Raw genomic sequence first — 25,210 nt, 5'->3', positions numbered from 1 at the left:
TGAGAGCTGAGATAGTAATTTATAAATAAGACATATTTCTGAATGGTAACAAGAAGATCCTAGTCACATTGTGCACACACAATTAAGAGAATTGTATTTGGATTCTGGCAAAGTACTGTGGTTGCTGTAAGTTAAATTAACAGACTGAAAGTGATAACTCTGATTATTTTCATGTATAATAGCACAATAATATTAAAATAAACTGAGAGACATTATTTCATAACTTTTTTACCACACAAGAAATAATTACTTCTTGAGAAATTTGTTTCAGTCCTTCTTGTGGACACTGTTCAGCCACTAGCCTCTTGACTTTTGTGTTGTAGCAGGCATCCTTTGTAAAATGGGCTTCACCATTAAAGAATGTTATTTCTGCATATATTTCATCAAGGTCAAAATCATGGATACCCATAGTCCTGCACAGATAAAAAACTAGTCTGAACATTATTGGAACTGGCCATTGACAAAAAAGAAAATTAACTATTTACTTTCCATAGCATTTTTGCTGTGAAAATGTGCATTGATTGTCTCTTAGTATAAACAAATTTAGAGTAGGATCTATGTATTATTCACATTTTCTCTGTTTGGGGATCAGTTGTCAGCTTTGTCAACATACCACACAGGTAACAATAAATTTTAGTAGCCTCAATAAATAAACACTGAAATTTTTTGAGTCCTTTTAATCACTCTCATAGTGAAATTAATTGCCTTTTCATTGTTTATGAGAACCATAACAGACATCAAAAGAATCAAGGTGTAAACAGGATTCTTACTAGGTTTACACTCCTTGGTTTACATAAGGACTCCTTGACTAAAGAATTTCATTACACAAATGAAATATAATAGTGATATTCATTCTTTGGCTGTAAACATTAATTTCCACATAAAGTTTAGTTGTAAACTCAATATCCTGGTGATATGAATATGATAAATGTAGCAACAAACTCACTGTAACACACTAAAATGTGCAGTTTTATTCTATGATTTTATCATGTAACATTAATGCATTGTAATTGCCTTGTGTTGACTATGCCAAGCATCACAAAAATCAGAACACTGATAGCAAATGTCAAAGTTAGCTGCATCCTCATCAAGACAACACTATCTTAATACAGCAATCATATGCTATGATTTGACCAAATAGGGAGTTAATTTGTTCTTTCTTATATCAATGCTTTTAACAAGCAATAAAGCTGTGTAATTGCCAGGGTAAATACACATGGTTACAAAAATGTACCAAATACAGACAAATGCAGTCAAGCACATGCTCATCAGCTGACTTTTGGAACCTGAAACCCAAGGCTTAGAGAAACTGTAATGTACTGGAGAGCTTGGAGATTGCACACCGTTGCAGATCCCCTGACACCTTTAAATGCTAGAAGGCAGTGTAGTGAAGATGACATTCTAAATAATATATGACTATCATGTCTACCAGTGGACATCCAAACAATCTTTACAGAACACGCTGGCAATCTTGACACCCTGCCCAGACAACTGGTTATGTACTAGAGATGTAACTGTATACAATCATCACTGCTGTCTCTTTCAAAGCTGAGGATCTCTTAGAGACACTTCACACACAATTAGCAGAACCACCCAGGCAAGTACCAATGCATAACTTAAATGACCTATGCATTTTTCTGAAGGCAACATTCCATGAGCAGAAGTAGACACCTGCATGCACAAACAAATATATATTGATATCATCCCATTTTTGATGCACAATGCTGCCAGGTTTGCTCATCTTGTGATAAGAAAAAGAAATGGAGATGCCAGTAGGGAAGGTGGCTGGCTTTCAAAGATATAGTTATGTAGTATTTGTCACAGAATGTGACTGACTTCCATGACGGTAAATAGACAACAGTCATTTTTATGCTGCAAATGAGTCAACCACCAGGACCAATAGTTTTGTGACATTGCTGATCAATTTTCATCCTTGGCACTGGTTCATCTGGAGATCCATGGCTACCAACATGACTACCCAATTATTGGAGCAGATTTTCATCAACAATGGTTCAGTTTAACAATTTGATGGACAAGCAATAGATGTTTTCATCACACCATGGACACTGACATTTGGGTGATCATTGGTGAGATTGTATGCTGTGATGACCTACTACATCAGTTTCCAGCAGACATCACTTGCCCATCACCTATGTTAGTCCTATAAGACATATAACCACACACCACCTTGTTATGATGTCTGCCCCCCCCCCCCCCATTCCTGCAATAGCATGCAAACTGAAACTGAAAGGCTGAAGGTGACCAGATAAGAATTCTCTCTGTTGCTAACCCCCTAATTGACATATGAGATGACATGCTACCTGTCATTTTGCTGTGTGCACATAGCTGAGGTTCTCATCATGTCACACAACAATGCAGATCATTTAGACCACACTGGACAGATATTTATACAGCTATAAGCACATGACTTGGTCATTAATCCATCCAAATGCATCTTTGAAGCTGCAGAAATGCAGTTCCTTGACTGCTCAATCAGCAACCAAAGATTTTGCCTACTGCAGGAAAGAGAGAAAGCTATTACCACTTTTCAGTCCTTCTATAATACATGAGATGAGGCAATTCTTAGAGTTACTCATTTTATGCAGTGAATGCAGAGCTCTTATCCAAAGCATCACCAGACACACACCTCTAGCCCTTGCAGCAGCATTAGTCATAATTTTTTGTTAGTAGACTTTACAGAAGTAGCCACTATATTCTGTCTTTTAATGTATAACTTGATTCATTCCACATTCCTGAAGGTTCTTCTTCATGAGAGGATTTACATAACATAATGTGTGAGTGAGTAAATGAACAAATGAGTGAATGAAAGTAGATGGATCATCGACTGCAATATGAGCTGCATTGTAACAACCAACTGACAATCAGTTACAGCCATTTACAAGGGTAAGTCAATTATTATCCACAAAGTAGTTATAAAATTTTATTGTAATCAAACAGGACATTTACAAGAACATCATTTTTTGACATAGTCTCCTTGCATTTCAATGCACTTGTTCCATCATCATACAAGCTTCCTGATGCCCTCATAAAAGAAAGGTTCTCGGTTGAGCTACGAGCCAGGAATGCACCGCTTCTTTCACTGCTTTGTCTGAGGCAAATCAACAGCCCCTTAATGCCTGTTTGAGTGGACCAAAAAAGTGATAGAAGGAGCAAGATTGGGACTATATGGAAGATGATCCAGTACTTCAAATTTGAGTTTCTGGAGTGTTTCAGCAGTGTGGGCAGCAGTATGCAGACAGGCATTGTCGTGTAATAACACAACACCTTTTGACAGCAATCCTCAGCATTTGCTTCGAATTGCAGGCTTTAGCCTGGCAGTAAACATCTCATTGTAATGTACACTGTTTATTGTTGTGCCTCTTTCCCCATAATGTTCCAGTACTGGACCTTGTGCATCCCAAAAAACCATGAGCATCAGTTTTCCTGTGGACAGTTGGGTCATGAACTTTTTCTTGCACAGCGAATTTGGATGTTTCCATTCCAAACTCAGCCATTTACTCTCCAGCTTGTAACGATGGATCCATGTTTCATCACCAGTAATGTTCCTGTCTAAGATGTTGTCCCCTTTGTTACCATAGCTATCCAAATGATTTTTGCAGATGTCCAAGCGTGTTTGTTTATGCAACTGTGTGAGTTGTTTTGGGACCCATCTTGCACAAACCTTATGAAACCTAAGTCTGTTGTGGATGATTTTTTAGGCAGAACCATAACTAATTTGCAGGTGATGTGCCATTTTGTCAATAGTTAATCATCTGTCTAAGAGAATCATTTTGCGTGAACACTCAATGGTTTCTTCATTTGTGGCAGTAAATGGTCGTCCGGCTCCTTCATTGTGCGTAACACCTGTGCGACCATTTCAAAATTTTTCAATCCATTTGTACACACTCTGTTGTGGCAAAACACTGTTCTCATACTGTACCTAAAGTCTTTGATGAATTTCGGACCCTGATATGCCTTCAGACCACAAAAAACAGATCATTGAACATTGCTCTTCTTTGGTGCAAATAGACAGCAGAGCAGCCATGATTAACAGCATGGCAGCGATAACGAAACTAACCTAGCAGCTTGAAAATTGTGAAGATATAACAACAAATAAACAAAGCAAGCATCATCAATGTAAAATGACAGTACTACCAAAATAAACAAAAATATAACTAAATTGTGGATAGTAATTGACTTACCCTTGTACTTTCAACCAACTGTTATAACCATCACAAGCCAGCTGCTCACCATATGGCAGAAAACTTGACATTGATTATAGTGCCAAAATTTTTTTTGACACATGCTAGAAAGTTGACAGTCCATTCTTTTTGCATACCACAAACTGATAACATATTCTTTTTGAAGAAAGTGGAGAAATCACTGTCACACCAACTGCACTGTAGCACTCAATTCACTACTGATATTCAACATATTAGTGGAAGAATCTATCAGCAGATGCCCTTTACCATGTCATGGCAACTGAAACACAGTTACAACTCAAAGCTGTCACCAATATGTAGGAAGTGGATAAAGAACTACAACTGTTTCTTGTACCTTCATCTAGCCTGCAATTTCGGATCATTAATACACCAAACAAACATAAGACTGTACTGAGGTGTCTCAGATCCAAATGTACACCAATTTGCTGCAACTGACTTCTGAAATTACGCCATATCTTCACTCCATAGTCTGCCCCACCCAGGAGTTAAAGTGATATTATTTCTATACCAGAGGGAATTTATTTGGCCTAAGATACCAAAGAAATGCAACAATTTCAATGTGTAATTTTGTGCATTTAAGCAGAATAAAGTTAGCTGGCATATAACTTCTTCACTTGGTAATTTGCTCCACCAAAACAGCAATTTGAGCACATCCGCAGTGATAGTGTTGGGCCACTTCCACCATTTGAAGGCATTACATACTACCTGATGACAGTTGACTGCTTTGCATTACTAAGTGCCAGAAGCTTCCTTCAGCAAATGGACTAGTATTGCACTTACATCTTCATCTTAAGTCTTCAATCATTTACTATGTCTTCAAATACTGCATGGAGACTCAATGTTTGTCTTACTTGGCATGTAAACTGTCTTCAGAAATAATCTGACTGCAACATCTGCAGAACTGATCTGTGGACAATTGTTATGTTTATAGGGACAATTTTTCAGTACCACTCTGAATACTGATACCAAAGTGTCTGACTGTGTACCAAGGATACACATAAAAACTACAGGTTTCAACATAGTGTACTCAAGGAATATGGTGTCAAATGTCCAATCATATTTCAAGGCTTGAAATCAAATGAATGTGTCTAGGTGCATCATGATTTGACCTGGAAATCATTGCAGCCAGCTAATGCACCCATTAAAATATTCATATGTGACAAAAAGCCATTTGACATCAACAAGCACAATAAATAAATCAGTCTTTACTGTAGTGGAACCATATGATTACAAGATTAAGGGGAATGACCATGATACATCACCTGCTCCTGACTCTGTGAGGATGCCAGTACCACACACCTCTTCATAGCGGCACCAGGATGGCACCACAGAGGTGCAGTGCAGTTTAACAATGGTAACACATTCTGGAGGTCAGATTTGTTTAACCCTAAATACTACTGACACTTGGAAGGAAGTGGCAGCAGTTGTAATGTCACTGGGCTCTCATTCCTTAAATCACTATCAAATTTAATCAGTCATAAATGAAATGTTATAGTCTGTGCTTTTCCTTCTTTGATTGTGGATGTTAATTTAATTTCTGCAGTAAAGTAATGTTCTGAAGTGCCTAAGTAGATTTTAAAAAATTAATATTAAATTTAAAGCATTGCTCTAAAATAGTATATGCTGCTTTATGCAAACACACAGAGAAGGGGTGACATAATAAATAATAAAAGAACCTCTTTCATTTTATAATACACTTTCATAGTATAATGTAGCTTAGTAGAAAATCTTACATTCAAGAGGTCTTGGATAACACTAATCTCTTTTCATCTTCTTGAGCTAAATATGACATTTCCTCTTAGAAAGATTTTAATTTGGTTTTTCAATAAAAGAAATAGTAAAGAGTGAGAGATACACAAGAAAAATCCACTGTCTCTGGTAGTGATTTATACATGTGAAACATGTCAAGTTGCACTGTGGTCCAGAGTCCATTTAAAATTGTATGTCCTCATATAACTGACTAGATAAGTCAGTTCAAAATCTGAAGGAAAGCAAATGTGCAACTTACCACCTCCAATAGAACCATGCTTAGTAAACCATTGTGTTGTTAAAACAACTTTCGGATTGAGGACAGCTTTAGTGTTTTACATTTTTTCCATATAATCACCAAATTATTTTCAGCACAGAGTTTGTGCATAAATATTGTTATTAAATATACAGATATGAGTCAGTAATTCCTTTTCACCATCTTTTACACATTGCAATAATAGGAATTCTTCTACAAAACAGAAGCAGTTATCAAAGATGATTTTTTTCAGGTTGTTTTCAAATATTACTTTGCTGTCTGTCAGTCTTTTATATCACTGGAGAAATTATCAAAAATTTTAGTTGCAGCTTTGTGTATTGACAGCCTAAGATCAAAACTATTCAGGTTATCTTTGTTGAAAAATAGGCTACTGTAAATACACACATCAAAAAAAGTTTTGCATCACCCCAGTTCCCAGAACTCCTGAAGATAGACATTGGCTATGGATATTGTATCACAGGCACAGTCCCTTTGCAAAGATGTAAACAACCATGCATGAGAAGCACCTATTAGATGGAGCGGGTCTGACAGCCGATCAGTTCCAGTCATTCCACCAGGAAGGAGGTACACAGTTCATGTTGTCTGTAATTCAACCATGCCTAGACGGTCAATACCATTCTTTGATCATGTCTGCATTGTTACTCTGTGCCAGGAGGGGCTCTCAACAAGGGAAGTGTCCAGGCGTCTTGGAGTGAACCAAACTGATGTTGTTCAGATGTGGAGGAGATACAGAGAGAGACAGGAACTGTCGATGACATGCCTTGCACAGACCTCTCAAGTACTACTACTGCAGTGGATGACTGCTACCTATGGATGGTGGTTTGGAGGAACTCTGACAGCAAAGCCACCATGTTGAATAATGCTTTTCATGCAGACACAGGATGTCATGTTATGACTTAAAGTGTGTGCAATAGGCTGCATGATACATGACTTCACTCCCAACGTACATGGTGAGGTCCACCTTTGCAACCAGAGCACCATGCAGTGCAGTACAGATGGGCCCAACAACATGTCTAATGGACCGCTCGGGATCGGCATCACGTTCTCTTCACCGATGAGTGTGGCATATGCCTTCAATCAGACAATCATCAGAGATGTGTTTTGAGGCAACCCAGTCAGGCAGAACGCCTTAGACATACTGTCCAGCAAGTGCAGCAAGGTGGAGGTTCCCTGCTGTTTTGGGATTGCATTATGTGGTGCCGACGTATGCTGCTGGTGCTCACAGAAAGCACCGTAACGGCTATAGGATATGTGAATGCCATCCTCTGACTGATAGTGCAACCATATTGGCAGCATATTGGTGAGGAATTCATCTTCATGGATGAAAATTTGCACCCCCATCATGCACATCCTTCAGGATAACGACATTATTCGGCTAGAGTGGCCAGCATGTTTTCAAAACATGAACCCTATCGAACATGTCTGGGATAGATTGAAAAGGGCTGTTTATGGATGATGTGACCCAGTAACCACTCTGAGGGATCTACGCGGAATTGCCATTGAGGAGTGGGACAGTCTGGACCAACAGTGCCTTGATGAACATGTGGATAGTATGCCATGATGAATACAGGCATGCATCATTTACAAGAGGACATGCTGCTGGGTATTAGAGGTACTGGTGTGTACAGCAATCTGGACCACCACCACTGAAGGTCTTGCTGTATGGTGGTACACCATGCAATGTGTGATTTTCATGAGGAATAAAAAGGGCAGAAATGATGTTTTTTTGATCTCTATTCCAATTTTCTGTACAGGTTCCAGAACTCGTGGAACCGAGGTGACGCAAAACTTTTTTAAATGTGTATATAAACTAGATACTGTCATAATTTTCACTTTCTTGAAGTACTGTCTATGAGATTCTCATGGTGCGAGTCTTGCAATGTATCTGATGGCCTTTCTTGCCACTTAAATACAGTCTTAGATCCAGGTGAGTTTCCCCACAGCAAAATTCCACATGTCAGATTTGAACTGATGAAAGAAAAGTATGCATGCAGCAGCAGAATTTCACTTACACAGCCTCCCAGCTTATACGAGGGCTATCCACAAAGTACATTACGTTTTGGAATTAAAAATAAATAAAGTATTGGAATTTTTTTAAATTATATACAGATGAAAGCCACACTTCAATACTACTTTTCTACATAGTTGCCATTTAAATTAAGGCACTTATTGTAGCGATGGACGAGCTTGGAAATTCCTTCGTCGTAAAATTCGGCCACCTGCACCTTCAACCACGTGGTTACCTCTTCTTCAAGCTGTGTGTCATCATCAAAACGCTGCATAGCCAACCACTTCTTCATTGCTGGGAATAAGTGTAAGTCGCTCGGTACCAGGTCAGGACTGTATGGCGGATGAGGAAACAACTCCCTCTTAAAAGATTCGAGAACTTCACGAGTGGCATTTTCCGTGTGGGCCCGGGCATTGTCGTGAATCAGCAAGATCTTTGAGCCCAACTTTCCCCTGCGCTTGTTTTGTATTGCTCTTCTGAAGTTGTGCAGAGTTTGGCAATACCTTTGAGAGTTTATTGTAGTGCCTCTTTCCAGGAAATCCACAAAAATCGTATTTCTACCGGGTTACTGATTAACCACGTGGTTGAAGGCACAGGCAACCAAATTTTACGATGAAGGAATTTCCAAGCTCATTCATTGCTACGATAAGTGCCTTAATTTAAATGGCTACTATGTAGAAAAGTAGTATTTAAGTGTGGCTTTCATCTGTATATAATAAAAAAATTTCCAATACTTTATTTATTTTTAATTCCAAAACATAATGTACTTTGTGGATAGCCCTCGTACAGCACATAGATCACACATGCAAATCTGCAGCATAACTTCTCCATATATGTATCCCAGCTTCATCTTTGATCAATGTGGAATTGAAGAAGTTTCACTGATTTACTTTCATCCTTGGGGCAATTCAGATTAAACAGAATGTTTTTTGTTCTGCTACAATTTATGTGTAATGCATTTGCCTCAAACCAGGAGACACACCTGACGATGATGGTGAAGTCCCATACTCCGAGACGGAGCGTAGGGGAACAATGCGGGAGGCCCGCACCAACGTACTAGGCAAGGTCCTAGTGGAAGTGGTTTGCCATTGCCTTCCTCCGACTGTAATGGGAATGAATGATGATGATGAAGACAACACAACAACACCCAGTCATCTCGAGGCAGGAAAAATCCCTGACCCCGCCGGGAATCGAACCCGGGACCCCGTCCTCGGGAAGCGAGAACGCTACCGCGAGACCACGAGCAGTGGACTCACCTATCTATTGCTATTGCAACATTTAGTTGTTGCTCATCTGTGCTGGTATTTTGAGCAATTAATGTTGTGTCATCGGCATCTGGTACAGTGTCACAGAGTGACACAAAAGGCAGATCATTTATGCATATATAATGAACAGAAAGGGTCCAAGAAATGAGCCCTGCAGCACTCCTTTTTTTTTAACAGGTAAAGGATCTGATTTTTCATTATTCATACACACTCACTATTTTTTATTGCTTTGGCATGACTGCAGTACAAGAAGGGCTTCCTGCCCTATTCGATAGTACAGTAGTTTCCTTATTATGATAGTGTGGGACACTGTACCAAATGCGTTCCTTAAATCCAATAGTATTGCACAATTTACTGACTTATTCTCAAAGCAATCATATACTTTTGTTATGATTCTGTCAATTGCTTTCACAGAAGAGAAAGTAGATCAAAAGGCTTACTCTACAGGGTAGATTAGATTATTATGTTCAAAATATTGGTCCATCTGCTGATGTATATAGTACTCTCTTATTTTAGAAATAACTGGGACTAGTGAAATGGGTGAGTAATTTAATAACTTTGTTTGTTGCTTCATCAACTACAGTACTAGTGTCATCTGCAAAAATCGATAATTCTGCTTGTTTTATATTAGACAGAAGATTGTTTACATTTAGGAGTTACAATAGTGGACCTAAGTTTGAATGCTGGGGAACTCCATACATGATCTCTCCCCTATCAGAATAACTTCCCCAGACGACATTGGCTGAATTAATATGTACAACTTTCTGCATTGTTTGGGTTAGAGGTGACACTATCTGTCGGTCGGCTGTACCATTAATCCCATAAAACTTCAGTTTATCTAGGAGAATATTGTGATTCACACAGTCAAATGCCTTAGGTAGGTCACCAAAAATACCAAATGGCACTATTTTGTCAACTAATGATTGTAAAATTTGGTAAGAGAACATCCAACTGACATTCTCAGTAGCACAACTCTTCTTAAATCCAGCCGTTATTTGCTGAGGATATTATTGTTGCTCAGGTGAGATACTGTTCTAGACTATATCAATTTCTCAAATATTTTAGAAAATATTGTTTGTTTAAAGTAACTGCCCATATTTGAAATGTTGCTGTTATGAATATCAAGGCATTTACATACTCTCCTTTATTGAAATACAAAGCACATGCTTTTACATATTACACCAATAAGTGATGGTAGGACACACCATATCCAAGTACATATACCAGGATAATAACACTTTTTAATAGTACTAATATTCTATTCAGAAGTTCATCTGTAGCCCAGCCCTACAGTTTAGTACTGGTATAAATAGTTACAGAACAAAAGCTTGTTTGGATAAGTTTACTTTATGTCTAATCTAAGACTCAAAACATCAAACATGTTTACTTGATGTTTCTGTAAACCACTCACCTATTCATCACTGTTTTTATGCGATCATCATTGTCCCACTCACAGACAATAACTGCTGGAAAATCAGTGCTGAAATTCAAATATAGCGTCTCCATAGCAAAGCTGACAGCATTGTTTTGAAAGTCATTCCATGATGACTTTATAAGTAATGCAGATGCGTACCAAGAGAGCACACAGCATATAAGCCAAAAAAGCCTGAAAACAAGTCACAGGTATACATTATATACAAACACACAGCGATCTAAAGGCACCAACTATAAAATTAATTTGTAGTTAATTACTGAGTTAATGAGTGATTGGTATTTGATTGTAACCAAAACACTTCACTCACACATTTTTCTACTTTATTGCCATGGTTATGAATTCATTTAAAAGAAGTGGAAGCAAATGAATGTTAATGGTCTTTCATACAGTGTTGTATCTCAGCTGATCATTTAAATAATTTGTCTTGCAATACTTGACAGTACACTCTGTGATATGAATTTGACACTATGTTTTAATAAGAAATGTATTAGTCCTGACTGAGTGAAATACTATGATGATAAGATCATAACAGACACATTTAAAACACATGAGAATATTTAAATGTATGTATGCCTATTCCTCTAAGTCAGAGGCAGATCCAGGATGAACTCCAGGGTTGAAGGGTGAAAAATTCTACCAAATTAACTACAGGGTTGAGAGGTGAAAAATTCTTCCAAATTAGCCTACCACTTAATTAAACTGATTATATTATGTCACTTACCAATAACCATATTTAGGACACTTAGGATTGTTGGATAAACCAAAAAGAGCTAATAATTTTTAGGCTGATTTGTGATGGCCCGGCTATTTCAACTGGTTGGTGTGTTGCTGGAAGGGGGAGGTGTGGCTGATGTGGCTGATGAAAGACCCTTTGCCCCCGTCTGCTCCCCCCCCCCCCCTTCCACAAATCCAGTGAACTGTCTACACCTCTAATAGAAGCTTTAACTTTTGTTTGTATTGATACAGGTGCTTGTTTTATATTTAACTTACTTGTAACATGTATTTAAGATTCTAGAAGGTTGGTGATTCATATGAGTTGAGGTTCTGAGTTGCTCAAGAAAAGGACAAGCTGAGAAAAAGTGCAGAGAAATAAATCTAAACAAATAGTACAATGGCCAGCCTGAAAGGCAGCAGGAGTTCCAAGATGAAATTAAGTTTACAAAAAGACATAAAGATCTGAAACTTTCAAGGAAGAAATATCTCCTCATAGAGATGTAAAGGAATGGACAAAAAGAAAATGAAATTTATTTTTCAAAGCATCAGTCACTAATTTCAGTCAGGAATCTAGACCACGAGAGACACAGTAGGATAAGGCATCTGGAAAAGTAACAACTCTGAAGAAAAAATGGGACAAGTGTCATAACAACAGATTTTCATATGTAATGAAAATTAAATAAAAAGGTTCTGAGGAGAGTAATGGTGTGAGCCTAATGCAAGGGGAATCTTTGCTGCAAGCAGCCACTTGCCATAATATGCTGGCAAAGGACTGTGCCGCGGCACTCACTTCGGTGAAGTAGCCCACTTGTCAGTCAGTGTCCAGCTGATTACCAAAAAAAGAGACACTTCCTCACATGTTATACACTACTGGCCATAAAAATTGCTACACCAAGAAGAAATGCAGATGCTAAACGGGTATTCATTGGACAAATATATTATACTAGAACTGACATGTGATTACATTTTCACGCAATTTGGGTGCATAGATCCTGAGAAATCAGTACACAGAACAACCACCTCTGGCTGTAATAATGGCCCTGATATGCCTGGGCATTGAGTCAAACAGAGCTTGGATGGCGTGTACAGGTACAGCTGCCCATGCAGCTTCAACACTATACCACAGTTCATCAAGAGTAGTGACTGGTGTATTGTGATGAGCCAGCTGCTCGGTCACAATTGACCAGACGTTTTCAATTGGTGAGAGACCTGGAGAATCTGCTGGTCAGGGCAGCAGTCGAACATTTTCTGTATCCAGAAAGGCCCGTACAGGACCTGCAACATGCGGTTGGTCATTATCCTGCTAAAATGTAGGGTTTTGCAGGGATCTAATGAAGTGGAGAGCCACTGGTTGTAACACATCTGAAATGTAACGTCCACTGTTCCTAGTGCTGTTAAATGTGAACAAGAGGTGACCGAGACGTGTAACCAATGGCACCCCATACCAACTTGCCTGGTGATACGCCAGTATGGCGATGACGAGTACACGCTTCCAATGTGCGTTCACTGCGATGTCGCCAAATGCGGATGCGACCACCATGATGCCGTAAACAGAACCTGGATTCATCCGAAAAAATGACATTTTGCCATTTGTGCACCCAGGTTCATCGTTTAGTACACCATCGCAGGCGCTCCAGTCTGTGATGCAGTGTCAAGGGTAACCGCAGCCATGGTCTCCGAGCTGACAGTCCACGCTGCTGCAAACATCATCGAACTGTTCGTGCAGATGGTTGTTGTCTTGCAAACGTCCCCATCTGTTGACTCAGGGATCAAGACGTGGCTGCACGATTTGTTACAGCCATGCAGATTAGATGCCTGTCATCTCAACTGATAATGATACGAGGCCATTGGGATCCAACATGGCGTTCCGTATTACCCTCCTGAACCCACCAATTCCATATTCTGCTAACAGTCATTGGATCCCAACCAACATGAGCAGCAATGTCACGATACTATAAACTGCAATCGTGATAGGCTACAATCTGACCTTTATCAAAGTCGGAAACATGATGGTACGCATTTCTCCTCCTTGCACGAGGCATCACAACAACTTTTCTCCAGCCAATGCCGGTCCACTGCTGTTTGTGTATGAGAAATCGGTTGGAAACTTTCCTCATGTCAGCATGTTGTAGGTGTCTGCTCTGAAAAGCTAATCATTTGCATATCACAGCATCTTCCTGTCGGTTAAATTTCGTGTCTGTAGCATGTCATCTTCGTGGTGTAGCAATTTTAATGGCCAGTAGTGTACTTGATCTTTGTGGCAACCACATCACAACAAACTTGCGTTGGCATGTATAAATTCTGACTGTTGAATTGACATGTCGTCAAGATGGTGGCAGCTGTAATGTAGGCTTCCATCATGAGGACTTCACTGCTCGACCACTATCCTGACCAAACTTCCAGCCAGGGAATCCAACTGCAGCACTGATGGGCTGAGAGCTGAACTGCAGCTCTCTTAGCCACTGAGCCACTGGGCGCCCACTAGCACTAGCCACTGACATCCAGATACTGATCCAGGATTCACATTCAATTGTCTCTGTCACCTCATGCTGGGCTGCCTACCAGTCAGCCAGCCAGTCTCATTTGTAGCCGAGCCAGATGTGCCACCTCGCATGGCAGCTGACCTACCAGTGCTGGCAGCCTGTGTATGCAGACATTGCAAAGTTTCCCTTCTGTTGTGCTGAGCTAGACATAAAAATAGCCAGCTGTGTCACTACTACGCTTCATGTAATAGTGTGCAAGAGCATGTCTTCCATCACCCAGCACCCAGCTGATGTGGGCATGAACCTCCAGTAAACACTACTGGAAAATAAATAAAGGCTACACCTAACAAAAAGCTGCTTTTAACACACACTGACTCACTGAACTTCATACAACACTAGCTTTCAACTTGGTAGCTGTAATCTGTAGCTCTAATGTAAGAAGCCGTAGAGAAACTGTGCTGATATCATGAAAGTCTCCAGCCTGATGCTAGAGTGAGACTAGCTACCCCATCTGAGATTGAAAAAACTTATTGCCACAGCTCTGTGGTGGTGATTACTATGATACTGCTGTATGTGATGAAGGATTTGCTCCACACTAACATGTCCATGGTGTTATTAGCTCACCCCGATAGTTAAGAAGGTTGGATTCTAGGGTACTGTTTAGATAGGTCTGGTTTTGAGCAGGTAGTCTATCTAATGATTTGTTGGGACAGTATGGTAGAGAATATGTTATGCTTAAAATCATAGCCCCTATGAGGGTAGATGCAAGATGAAAAGTTGGCTTTGAAATGTCACAAGTCATGGTGACTTGCCCACACTTGTGGCAACAAAGTTCATCTGCCATTATTGTTGCATGGCTTTGCCCCTCATGGTGAAATCATTAGCAGCTCCTTTGTTTGGAACTGTGCAAATTTTCGCAGAATTTCTCTCTACTAACAAAGAAATTGAACAATATTCCAAACAAAAAATACACAAAACAAAATAAACTGTCCCATATTCTTAATAAGTCATTTGTTAGTCAGCAATGACTCCCATAACCTGCACTCTCCTATGCTCATATTCACCAAGTTCTCCAATTACCACCCAAAAATCCTCAAAATGCTGAAAAGATTACTGAATGACACAAAAATTCCTTACAAGTAGTTCCATATTGCCTACTCTCATCTGAGCTACCTGATCCACTTAAAACTGCAAGTGTCAAAGGCCTGTGTTTTTTACTCCATCATTATGAAGCATTTATTGATTACATAAGGAAACAACAGGAGAAATGAAATGGGATTAACAGAAGTTCAGCTAACTGTAACACTAAGCTCTAGGGTCAATATAGAGGTTTGTAAACAGACAGAAGATGGCACTGTAATCAGCAACGCCTGTATAACACAAGTGTCTGGCACATTTGTTAGATTGGTTACTGCTGCTACAATGGCAGGTTATCAAGATTTAAGTGAGTTGGAATGTGGTGTTATAGTTGGTGCGTGAGCGATGGGAAACAGTATCTCTGACGTAGCGATCAAGTGGAGACTTTCCCATATGACCATTTCACGAGTGTACCATGAATACTAGTAATCCAGTAAAACATCAAATCACCGACATCGCTGCGGCCGGAAAAAGATCCGGCAAGAACAGGACTAACGACGATTGAAGAGAATCATTCAATGTGACAGAATTGCAACCCTTCCACAGATTGTTGCAGCCTTCAATTCTGGGCCATCAACAAGTGTCTGCATGCGAATCATTCAACAAAACATTATCAATATGGGCTTTCGGAGCAGAAGGTCCACTCGTGTACCCTTGATGACTGCATGACACAAAACTTTATGCCTCGCCTGTGCCTCTCAACACTGACATTGGACTGTTGATGACTGGAAACATGTTGCCTGGTCAGACAAGTCTCGTTTCAAATTCTATTGAGCGAATGGATGTGTTCGAATATGAAGACAGCCTCATGAATCCATGGACCCTGCATGTCAGCAGGGGACTGTTCAAGCTGGTGGAGACTCTGTAATGATGTGGAATGTGTGCATTTGGAATGATATGGGACTCCTGATTCATCTAGATACGACTCTGACAGGTGACATGTACTAAGCATCCTGTCTGATCACCTGCATCCATTCATGTCCATTGTGCATTCCGACGGACTTGGGCAATCCCAGCAGGACAATGCGACACACTACACGTCCAGAGTTGCTACAGAGTGGGTCCAGGAGCACTCTTCTGAGTTTAAGCACTTCCGCTGGCCACCAGACTCCTTAGACATGAACATTATTGAGCATATCTGGGATGTCTTGCAACATGCTGTACGGAAGAGATCTCAACTCCTTCACACTCCTACGAATTTATGGACAGCCCTGCTGCAGGATTCCCTTCCGCACTACTTTAGAGAATATTTGAGTCCACGAAACATCATGTTGCGGCACTTCTGCATGCTCGCGTGGGCCCTACGTGATATTGGGGAGGTGTGCCAGTTTCTTTGGCTCTTCAGTGTATTTTACATGTTGATGTTCCGGTTGTTGTGGGTTTATTTATCGGTTGTCGTTTTTTATTTGTAGTTCAGCGATGTTGTTTGAGTTTACATATTACCGCGCGACCACTACGGTCGCAGGTTCGAATCCTGCCTCGGGCATGGATGTGTGTGATGTCCTTAGGTTAGTTAGGTTTAAGTAGTTCTTAGTTCTAGGGGACTGATGACCTCCGCAGTTAAGTCCCATAGTGCTCAGAGCCATTTGAACCATTTGAGTTTACATATTGTCATTGTGTCATTTGGAAATAGTGAGTGGAGCTGTGAACACCAAAATATGGAGTTTCAAGTGGAGAATTCGTAATATTTCCGACATATTCTTCTGTTTGCGTTGAGGAATGATGGCAGTGGACGCAGCCAGAAACACCTGCGCCATGTTTGGGGATAATCCCATTGGACAGAGCATGGCAAGAAAATGGTTTTCTCGTTTTAAGAAGCCCTGTTTTGACTTTAGTGACTCTTCCCATTCAGAAAGAGTTTTGGGGTTTGATGAACATCGTTGAAACGCATTAATGCACAATTATCCCCGTCATTGCACTCAAGAACTGGAAAATGTGATGAGCTGTGGTCATTATGCCAATGTGCGACATTTGCATGCAATGGGGAAGGTTAAAAAATCTAGAGTATATGGATGCCGTATGCTCTAACCCAGAATCACAAAAATCAGTGGGTGCCCATCTGTGCATCTTGGCTTGCTCGTTATCAATTGGCTTGTGAACAACACCGACCATTTCCATCCTATATAGTCACTGGTGACGAGAAATGGTGTCTTTATGCTAGCACAAGGAGAAGAAAGGAATGACTGAGGCCAAACAAAGCAACAGCTGTCCGTGCAAAGATATATGCACATCCGCAAAAAATGATGTTATGCATCTGGTGCAGAGCGACAGCTTAGTGTACTAAAAATTGCTTCCCCAAGGTGTAACTATCACTGCTGATGTTTATTGTCAACAGCAGAGACGTATTCTAGACACAGTCCATGAACAATGACCAAGAAGACTGTGTGAAGTGATGCTGCTCCACGATAACACCCGCCCCCATTCTTCTGGATTGACGGAAAACGCTATATAGTAGTTGGATTTGGGAAGTTATTCCACACCCACCTTATTCATCTGATCTTCTACCCTCAGTTTTTTACCTTTTCCGTTCTCTATTGAATAACCTTCAAGGAACTTCCTTTTCATATGAAAATGCTCTCTGAACATGACTCAGCGAGTTTTTCGCCTCAAAATCAAGCGATTTCTGCAGTTGTGGAATCAAAAAGTTGCCCCAGCGTTGGGAGACTGTTGTAAATAGTGAAGGAGAATGTATTATTGATGGCTAAAGTACTTATGCACTAATCCAATGCAAGAGGGTAAAATTCGGTGATAGAAAATGCAGTGATAGACAACGCATTGTGATTGCACCAGGGATGACCACCATATTGTCTGCTTAACGTCAATGAACTGATAGTTTCATCCACAGTACTGGTTTGATGGTGCAGTGATGAAACTTTTGGGGACCTTTCTGTGTCCACTGCTTGAGGCCATCTGCTACAGGCTGGATGAGATGATTGTATGCCATTGCATTGGCTTCTACTGTGCAGAAATTACTGATGCATCTGACAGCAGTGCATACTTGGACACATCATTGGCATGTTACTTATCAAATCAGATTATTTTTGGATGAGTCGCATTTGTTTCTGTCATACTGTGATGATAACGATCGTGTTACATGATACCTTGGTGACCCAATATGTTACTGAGTGGCATAGCAGACAAATGCCGAGTTTGACGGTTTGAGCGCCATTGTTCACTATCTGGTCAACTGTATCTCGACTCTGTTAGAGGACATTGCTGTAGCACCCTTTACTTTATGACAGCTTGAGCTCTGCTGGGGGCACTTTCAGTGAGGTGTCCGAATGTCTAATAATAATAATTTTATTGTCTTTAAGCCATTACAGCAATAGACAAAGTCATACATATAATACAATACAGTACAGTACATGCTATAGAAGGACAGAATTGTTAAGAACTTTACAGTTTAATATCACAGGTGATGAAATCCTTTACATTGTAGAATGGGTTTACAACTAACCAGTCATAAAGTGTTTGTTTGTATTGTTGCTCTGGTAAATTTTGTATACCTTGTGGAAGTTTGTTAAATAATTTGTGGCCCGTAAGTTCATAACTGTTAACTGATTTTGACAGTCCGTGGTAGGGCATATAGATAGAGCTGTTTGTCCTAGTGCTGTAACAATGTATATTTGCCCTGCGTTTTACTTTAGGTAAGTTCTTTTTTGTGTAGATTAAAACATAATAAATATATAGGTTTATTACTGTCATGATTTTTTGTTGAGTAAACAAAGGTTTACAATGAGCCTTGTATGGTGAGCCTGTAATTGTCCTAATAGCTTTCTTTTGCAGCAATAGTATATCATGCACACAAGTGGAGTTTCCCCATAAAATAATGCCATAGGATATGATGCTTTGGAAAAATGAGTAGTAAGATACTCTAACATAATTTTTAGGTACACAGTGCATTAATCGCCTTAACAAATAGATTACCCTAGACAATTTACCGCTAATATACTTAATATGTGGATTCCAAGAAAGTTTATCATCCAAATATACCCCCAAAAATTTAACACAACTAGGATCATCTGATGGAAACTTGTCTTTTAAACTAAATACCATCTGCTGGGTTTTGCTTTCATTAAGCAAGAACCCATTTGCTTTAAACCAGAGTGAAGCTTGCTCAATTGTCTCTGTAACACATGTTTTAAGGCTATTAAGATCATTACTGCTGTTCAGAAATGTTGTATCATCAGCATAGAGTACTGTTCTGGATTTGATAAATGATGACAGGTCATTTATCGTTATTAGGAAAAGGAAAGGGCCCAGCACGGATCCCTGCGGAACACCTACCTCAACTTGTTCTATACTGGACATTTCTTTCCCAACACAGACATCTTGCTTACGGTTTTGTAAATATGATCTTAATAGCTTAAGGCTGTTACCTTTAACACCGTAAAAGTCCATTTTTTCGAGTAGTAGTGTATGTTCTACACAGTCAAAGGCTTTGCTTAGGTCACAAAAGGTCACTTGGGCAAAGCATTTATCTTCAAATACTTGATGGATGTATTTAAAAACATTGTCTATGGCATCAATGGTTGACAGGTTTTTCCTAAAGCCATACTGTGATCCACTTAATTATCCTATGTTATCAAAGCAAACAGATAATTGTTGGTAAATTATGCATTCTAGAACTTTTGAGAAAACTGGGACTATGGATATTGGCCTGTAACTTGAGACAGAATTTTTATCTCCTTTTTTGTGTACTGGAACTACCCTAGACAGTTTAAGCTCATCAGGGAAAAAACCCTCCAGTATACACTTGTTTATACAATATGTTAGGGGGTACACTATACAGTCTATTACTTTCTTAAGCATGTTACAAGACAGGTCATATATGTCTGCACTGATGATTTTAACTGCTTCACTATTCTTAACACAAAACCAGGTGAGACCTCAGAAAAATTGAAGGTACTTGTGTTTGTTGATGACCTCGCAATATTTTTTGACAGTAACTGTGATGAGCTGATTTCAGGTTTAATTATAGCACTTCCTACTTCCTCAACTGATTTAATAAAAAAGTCATTAAATTCCTGGGGGAGATACTAATTTTGTCACTTCTTTTATCTTTGGCGACACTATTTATTAGAGTCCATGCTGCTTTGCACTTATTGGTGGATTTCTCAATACTTCTGAGATTGTGTGCTTGTTTGGCTTTCACAATTGCTTTTTTGTACTCATTCCTAGATCTAACATAGGCTAGTTTAGCATGGTTGGTTTTCAGATTTTTATAAATATTGTACAACAACATAACTTGATTTTTCATAGTAGACAGCTGTTTTGTGTACCATGTATTTTGTCTATTTGGAACTTTTGCTTTTAGGACTCTGTCAGTTACTTTGCATTTCTTTATTGGTATGCAGTCATTAAAGTGCCCCAAAAATGCTTTGAGAAACCTATCAAATAGTACCTTTGCTGGCAGATAATTGCTTAGAGTATAATGTGTCTCATCATAACACAGGCCAAACCAATCTCTGTTAGAAATGGACGTACGAAACCTGTCAATTTTCTCATCTGTGACTGGTCTAGTGACCACAACTTCTGGGACAAGCCTATTTACATAACTCTTATCAAGAGGGAACCTACTTGTATAATTTAAAGATACTGAATCATGATCAGAATATGGAAATACTGTCACAAAACATGATTCTTCTGTTGTTTTAAAATTTACAAAAATATTGTCAAGACATGCATGTTCTCTTGTAGGTTTGTTATTGACTGAATGTAAGATGCACTGTCTTAGTAGGTTTTGGAGTTCAGTGACAGTCCGTTTTTGTGTTGTGACATCGAATTCAGCATTCACATCTCCACCTATCACAATATCATAATGTATCCATCTAGTATCTGTAAGTACATGTAACAGCAGGTCCAGTTTCTCTAAAAATACATTGGTTATACCCTTAGGTGACCTGTACAGGGAAATTACAACTAACTTAAAACTGTCTATTACTATACCAGCAGCTTCAAAGTTCTGTTCATCGCACAGAAAATCTAGATCTAATCTATTGAATGTACTGCTAAATGACTTGTTAACATATATTGCCACGCCACCTCTTAAATGCAATTTTCTGCAGTAGCTACTAGCTAGAATATAATCATCAAATTTAATCAATGTAAGTTCACTCTCACTAGCCCAGTGTTCACTTAAACAAAAGATATCAAACTTATTTTCTAATCCAAAGTCATTGACAATAAATTCTTTATCTCTTACTCCTTCAATGTTAAGATAACAGATTATAAAATCAAACCTGTCTTTCTTTACAGATGCACTATTTTGCTGAGAGGCTATTAAATCTCTGGCACTATTTATCTTATGGGCTTCTTCCCCTTGCTGCCTTCTACTAAAAAATCATTTAGACGTAATGGAGGTACAGTTTTCCGTTTGCCCGCTACACTTGATACTGCTTCTACTCTTGGAGGTCTCTTCGCGTCTTCTTGTTCATGGCATGATCTAAGTGGCTGGGTTCCCACTGTAGGTAGTCCAAATGTTGCTGCAGAATGGACAGCTGGATCACCTGTTGCTACACTTGTTGCTGAATATGCTGCCACTTTTGCTGTTTCTGTTATCTTAGTTCCTGATTGAGGTGTCCTACCTGTTGTAACTGTAGTTACAGCTTCCTCTCTCCCAGCACATTCTTTTGTAATCAGTGATACCTGATGTTGTGTTACTGCTGCAACTGGAGTACATGGTAGGGAAGATACTTTGCAGGCGTCCCTTACCAGTGGTAGTGGAATAGGATCAGTTTTCTTACATCTAGGAGAAACACTATCCACTACCATTTTGATCTTTTGACTGAGCAGCGATTTGCCCCATTTATTTAAATGCATACCATGTGTTGTGAAGTGCTGTCTTTCAAGATCGTCAATACTGAGGAAAAAAGCATTTGAAGTGGTCTTGCAGATCATTTTATACACCCTGTTTGCTTTTTGGATTTCTCTGTTCACACAAGAAGATTCAGTAAGGTCATGTCTGTGTGGTATGCCTACAACAATAACTTTCTGATCCTCTTTTGTACATAGCGCATCTCTTAGCACTCTGTTTGCTACTATTAGCTCATTCTTATATACATCGTTTGCGCCGCCCAATATTACAATGCATTCACTTTGTGTCACGTGATTATTGTTTTTATAGTTTTTCAAAACTTCTTTTAGGCCTGCTCCAGGTTTCACAACACTTGTCACATTGAGATCCTGCTGGAAGCGAAGAATTCCTGCAATTCCTCTTCCGTGGCTGTCAGCAAGCAAAACTGTAGGCCTACTAAAGTTTTTAGGAGTCACTTTGTTTGCAACATCGAGACAGTTACGTTTTACTGACTTATTGCGCTTTGTAAATTTCCTGTCCGCCGATTCCGATTCGTAGTCTTGGTGTGAGTTGCTTGTTTCAACATTTTTAAGTTCTTAACGGAACTTTTAACGCACTGGAAACAAATTTAGGTTTTGCACATTTCTTTGGTTCACTGTACTCTTGAAGTTGACCGAGTTCTTTATGTGATGGGTCAGATAGACTTTTAATAATGTTTTCCAACAACAGAGGAATGGCAGACTATTCTTCCTCAAGAGCCGAAACCAGAGAAGGTAGTAATGTCGGATGCTGGGATCTGGCTTGCAGTCATCGTCCTAACTCATGGCAAATATGTTCCATTGGGTTCACGTCGGGACTCTGGGCAGGATAGTCCTTTTCAGAAATGCTGTTCTCCACAAACGAATGCCTTACTGATGCTGCTTTATGACAGTACGTATTGTCATACACATACAAACAATCATCATCTATGAACTGTTTCAAAACATGTTCATATTCTTCTGCATTTACCGTTTTCATAAGCACATTAAGGGACCACATCCTAATTATGGAAAACACCCCCATACCGTAACAACACATTTTCATAGTTCACTGTTGGCGCTATCTATGTTGAAACATAACGTTCTCCAGGCATTCTCCATACCCAAACTCTTCCACCAGATTGCTACAGGGTATATCGTGACACAACACTCCCAACCACTCGTTTACAATCATTGACTGTCCAGTGGCGTAGATCTTTACACCACCTCAAGTGTCACTTATCATGTGTGACATATGAAGATCTGCTGGGCCATTGTATCCCACTCTTGTAAACTTCCTAAGTCACAATCAGTGTGCTAAGTGACACTTTGGAACTCTTGAGAGATTCCTTCCACTGATTTTTCACAACTACCTTCCAAAACGCTCGACGATCCATGTCTGTCTGTGTACGTGACATCTGCCTGGTTTTGGTTTAGGTGTGGCTGTTCCTTCGCATTTCAACTTCACATTCAACCACCAAAAATAGACTTGAGAAGCTCTAGAAGGGATGAAATGTTCCTGACGGGTTTATTAGCTGGATAACATCCGATGACCAGACCACGTTCAAAGTCACTGAGCCATCCTGACTGACCCATTCTGCTTTTACTGTTTCTCAGTTATTGCGAAATGCATTCACAAATTGCGAATACTGTCTGACCTTTCATTAATGACACTTTAAAATTTATACTGGACCGGGCATCGAATCCGGACTTCTCACATATCACAATTTGTCGCTTTCCCATTTTGGCTATCCGTGCATGCCTCCCAGACCAACCCAAACTTCCATATGTCATGTACTGTCCATATCCCCTCTGCTTGCTCTTCGTGAATCTTTCACACGAGAGAAAAATTTTTATTATCGTCATTGTAATTACAGCTAGAGATATGTTGTTTTGTTTGAAATTTTTACGGCTGTGAAAGAGGTCTAACATATCAGTTTATATCTCTATTCGTTGATTACCAAAACATCAGATGCAATGGATCTTGCCACAGTTGCATAACGCATTGCATGGGTCAGGAGTTCAGTTCCAGAGGAGTCAATGTTTACTATTGTTTCAAAGTACCACAGATGTCAAAGGTTTTAATAATAATAAAATATATAGAACTGAAAGTATGAACATCCTGCAGCACGACAGAAAACAACGCACACCAGGGCTGCATCATCGAAAAGCAACGTCTCAAAGGCGCGAAGAGTGGCCACACGCGCGTTCCGTGGCGATCCTGCACTGGTCATCCTTCCTGCTAACAAGGAAATGCTACATTATATAAACAGAAAATGTATGGGCGTCTGTATGATTTAACATACAGGGAAGATAGAAGGAGGTTCGACGAGCCGCCTCCAGAGAAAAATCACCGAACTTCTTCAGAATATGTTTGATGTGAAAACAGTTCAGAAACTTCGACCACGAGCTGCTGCGCCGTCGTGACTCCACAGGCTTCCAAAGATCCACAAACAGGCTATTTCACTGTGCCCCGCAGTTAGCAATACAGAAGCAGCAATTGACGAAGTGCTAAAATCACACCCACAATTCCATTCATTTTGTACATCTACAACAACATCACTTCAGTGATAGTGATCTGTTGGCGAGTTTCGACGTAGTGTCACTCTTCACCAGGGTACCATAGAAGGACTCCATGCAACTGAAAAGCAAGAAACTTGATACCAACCTTATGAGACTCTCCGCATTTGTGCCCTCATGGAAATTATGTAGCAAGATAGTGTCGCTGTGCGATATCCCCTGTCGCCGGTCGCGCGAATTTGTTCATGGAGGATTTCGAGGAGAAGGCGCTGAAACAAACTCAGTTAAAACCAGTTCGTTTCTCCCATTACACAGATGACACATTTGTCGTTTGGCCACATGGACCGGACAGCTTAAGTGAATTTCTCCATCACTTCAACTCACTGCATCCCAACATAAAGTTTGTGTGGATATGGAGTAGGATGGTGCCCTCTCATTTCTTGACGTCCTAGTGAAACAGAAACTAGGTGGCAAGCTGCGGCACAGTGTGTACAGGAAACCTATACACACTGATCTGTATCTGCATGCCTCCAGCATTGATCGCAACTCCAAGCGTGAAGGCATTTATGCACACTTGTTCACAGGG

At 39.8% G+C, this 25,210-nt stretch overlaps 1 protein-coding gene across 1 annotated transcript in view; it reads right to left on the bottom strand.

The window, feature by feature from the left end:
- The window catches only part of LOC124711844 (sodium channel protein Nach-like), a 158,680-nt gene that overhangs the window by 111,297 nt on the left and 22,173 nt on the right, over window positions 1–25,210 (bottom strand). The window contains exons 2-3 of the mRNA XM_047242069.1: window positions 10,934–11,128; window positions 251–413 (exon numbers count right to left, since the gene is read on the bottom strand). Of these exons, the coding sequence (XP_047098025.1) occupies window positions 251–413; window positions 10,934–11,128 (358 nt within the window). The remainder of the gene's footprint in view (window positions 1–250; window positions 414–10,933; window positions 11,129–25,210) is intronic.

Source organism: Schistocerca piceifrons, chromosome 8 (assembly GCF_021461385.2).
Source record: "Schistocerca piceifrons isolate TAMUIC-IGC-003096 chromosome 8, iqSchPice1.1, whole genome shotgun sequence".
Classification (NCBI taxonomy): Eukaryota; Metazoa; Arthropoda; class Insecta; order Orthoptera; family Acrididae; genus Schistocerca; species Schistocerca piceifrons.
This window is presented reverse-complemented; position numbering and strand designations above follow the sequence as displayed.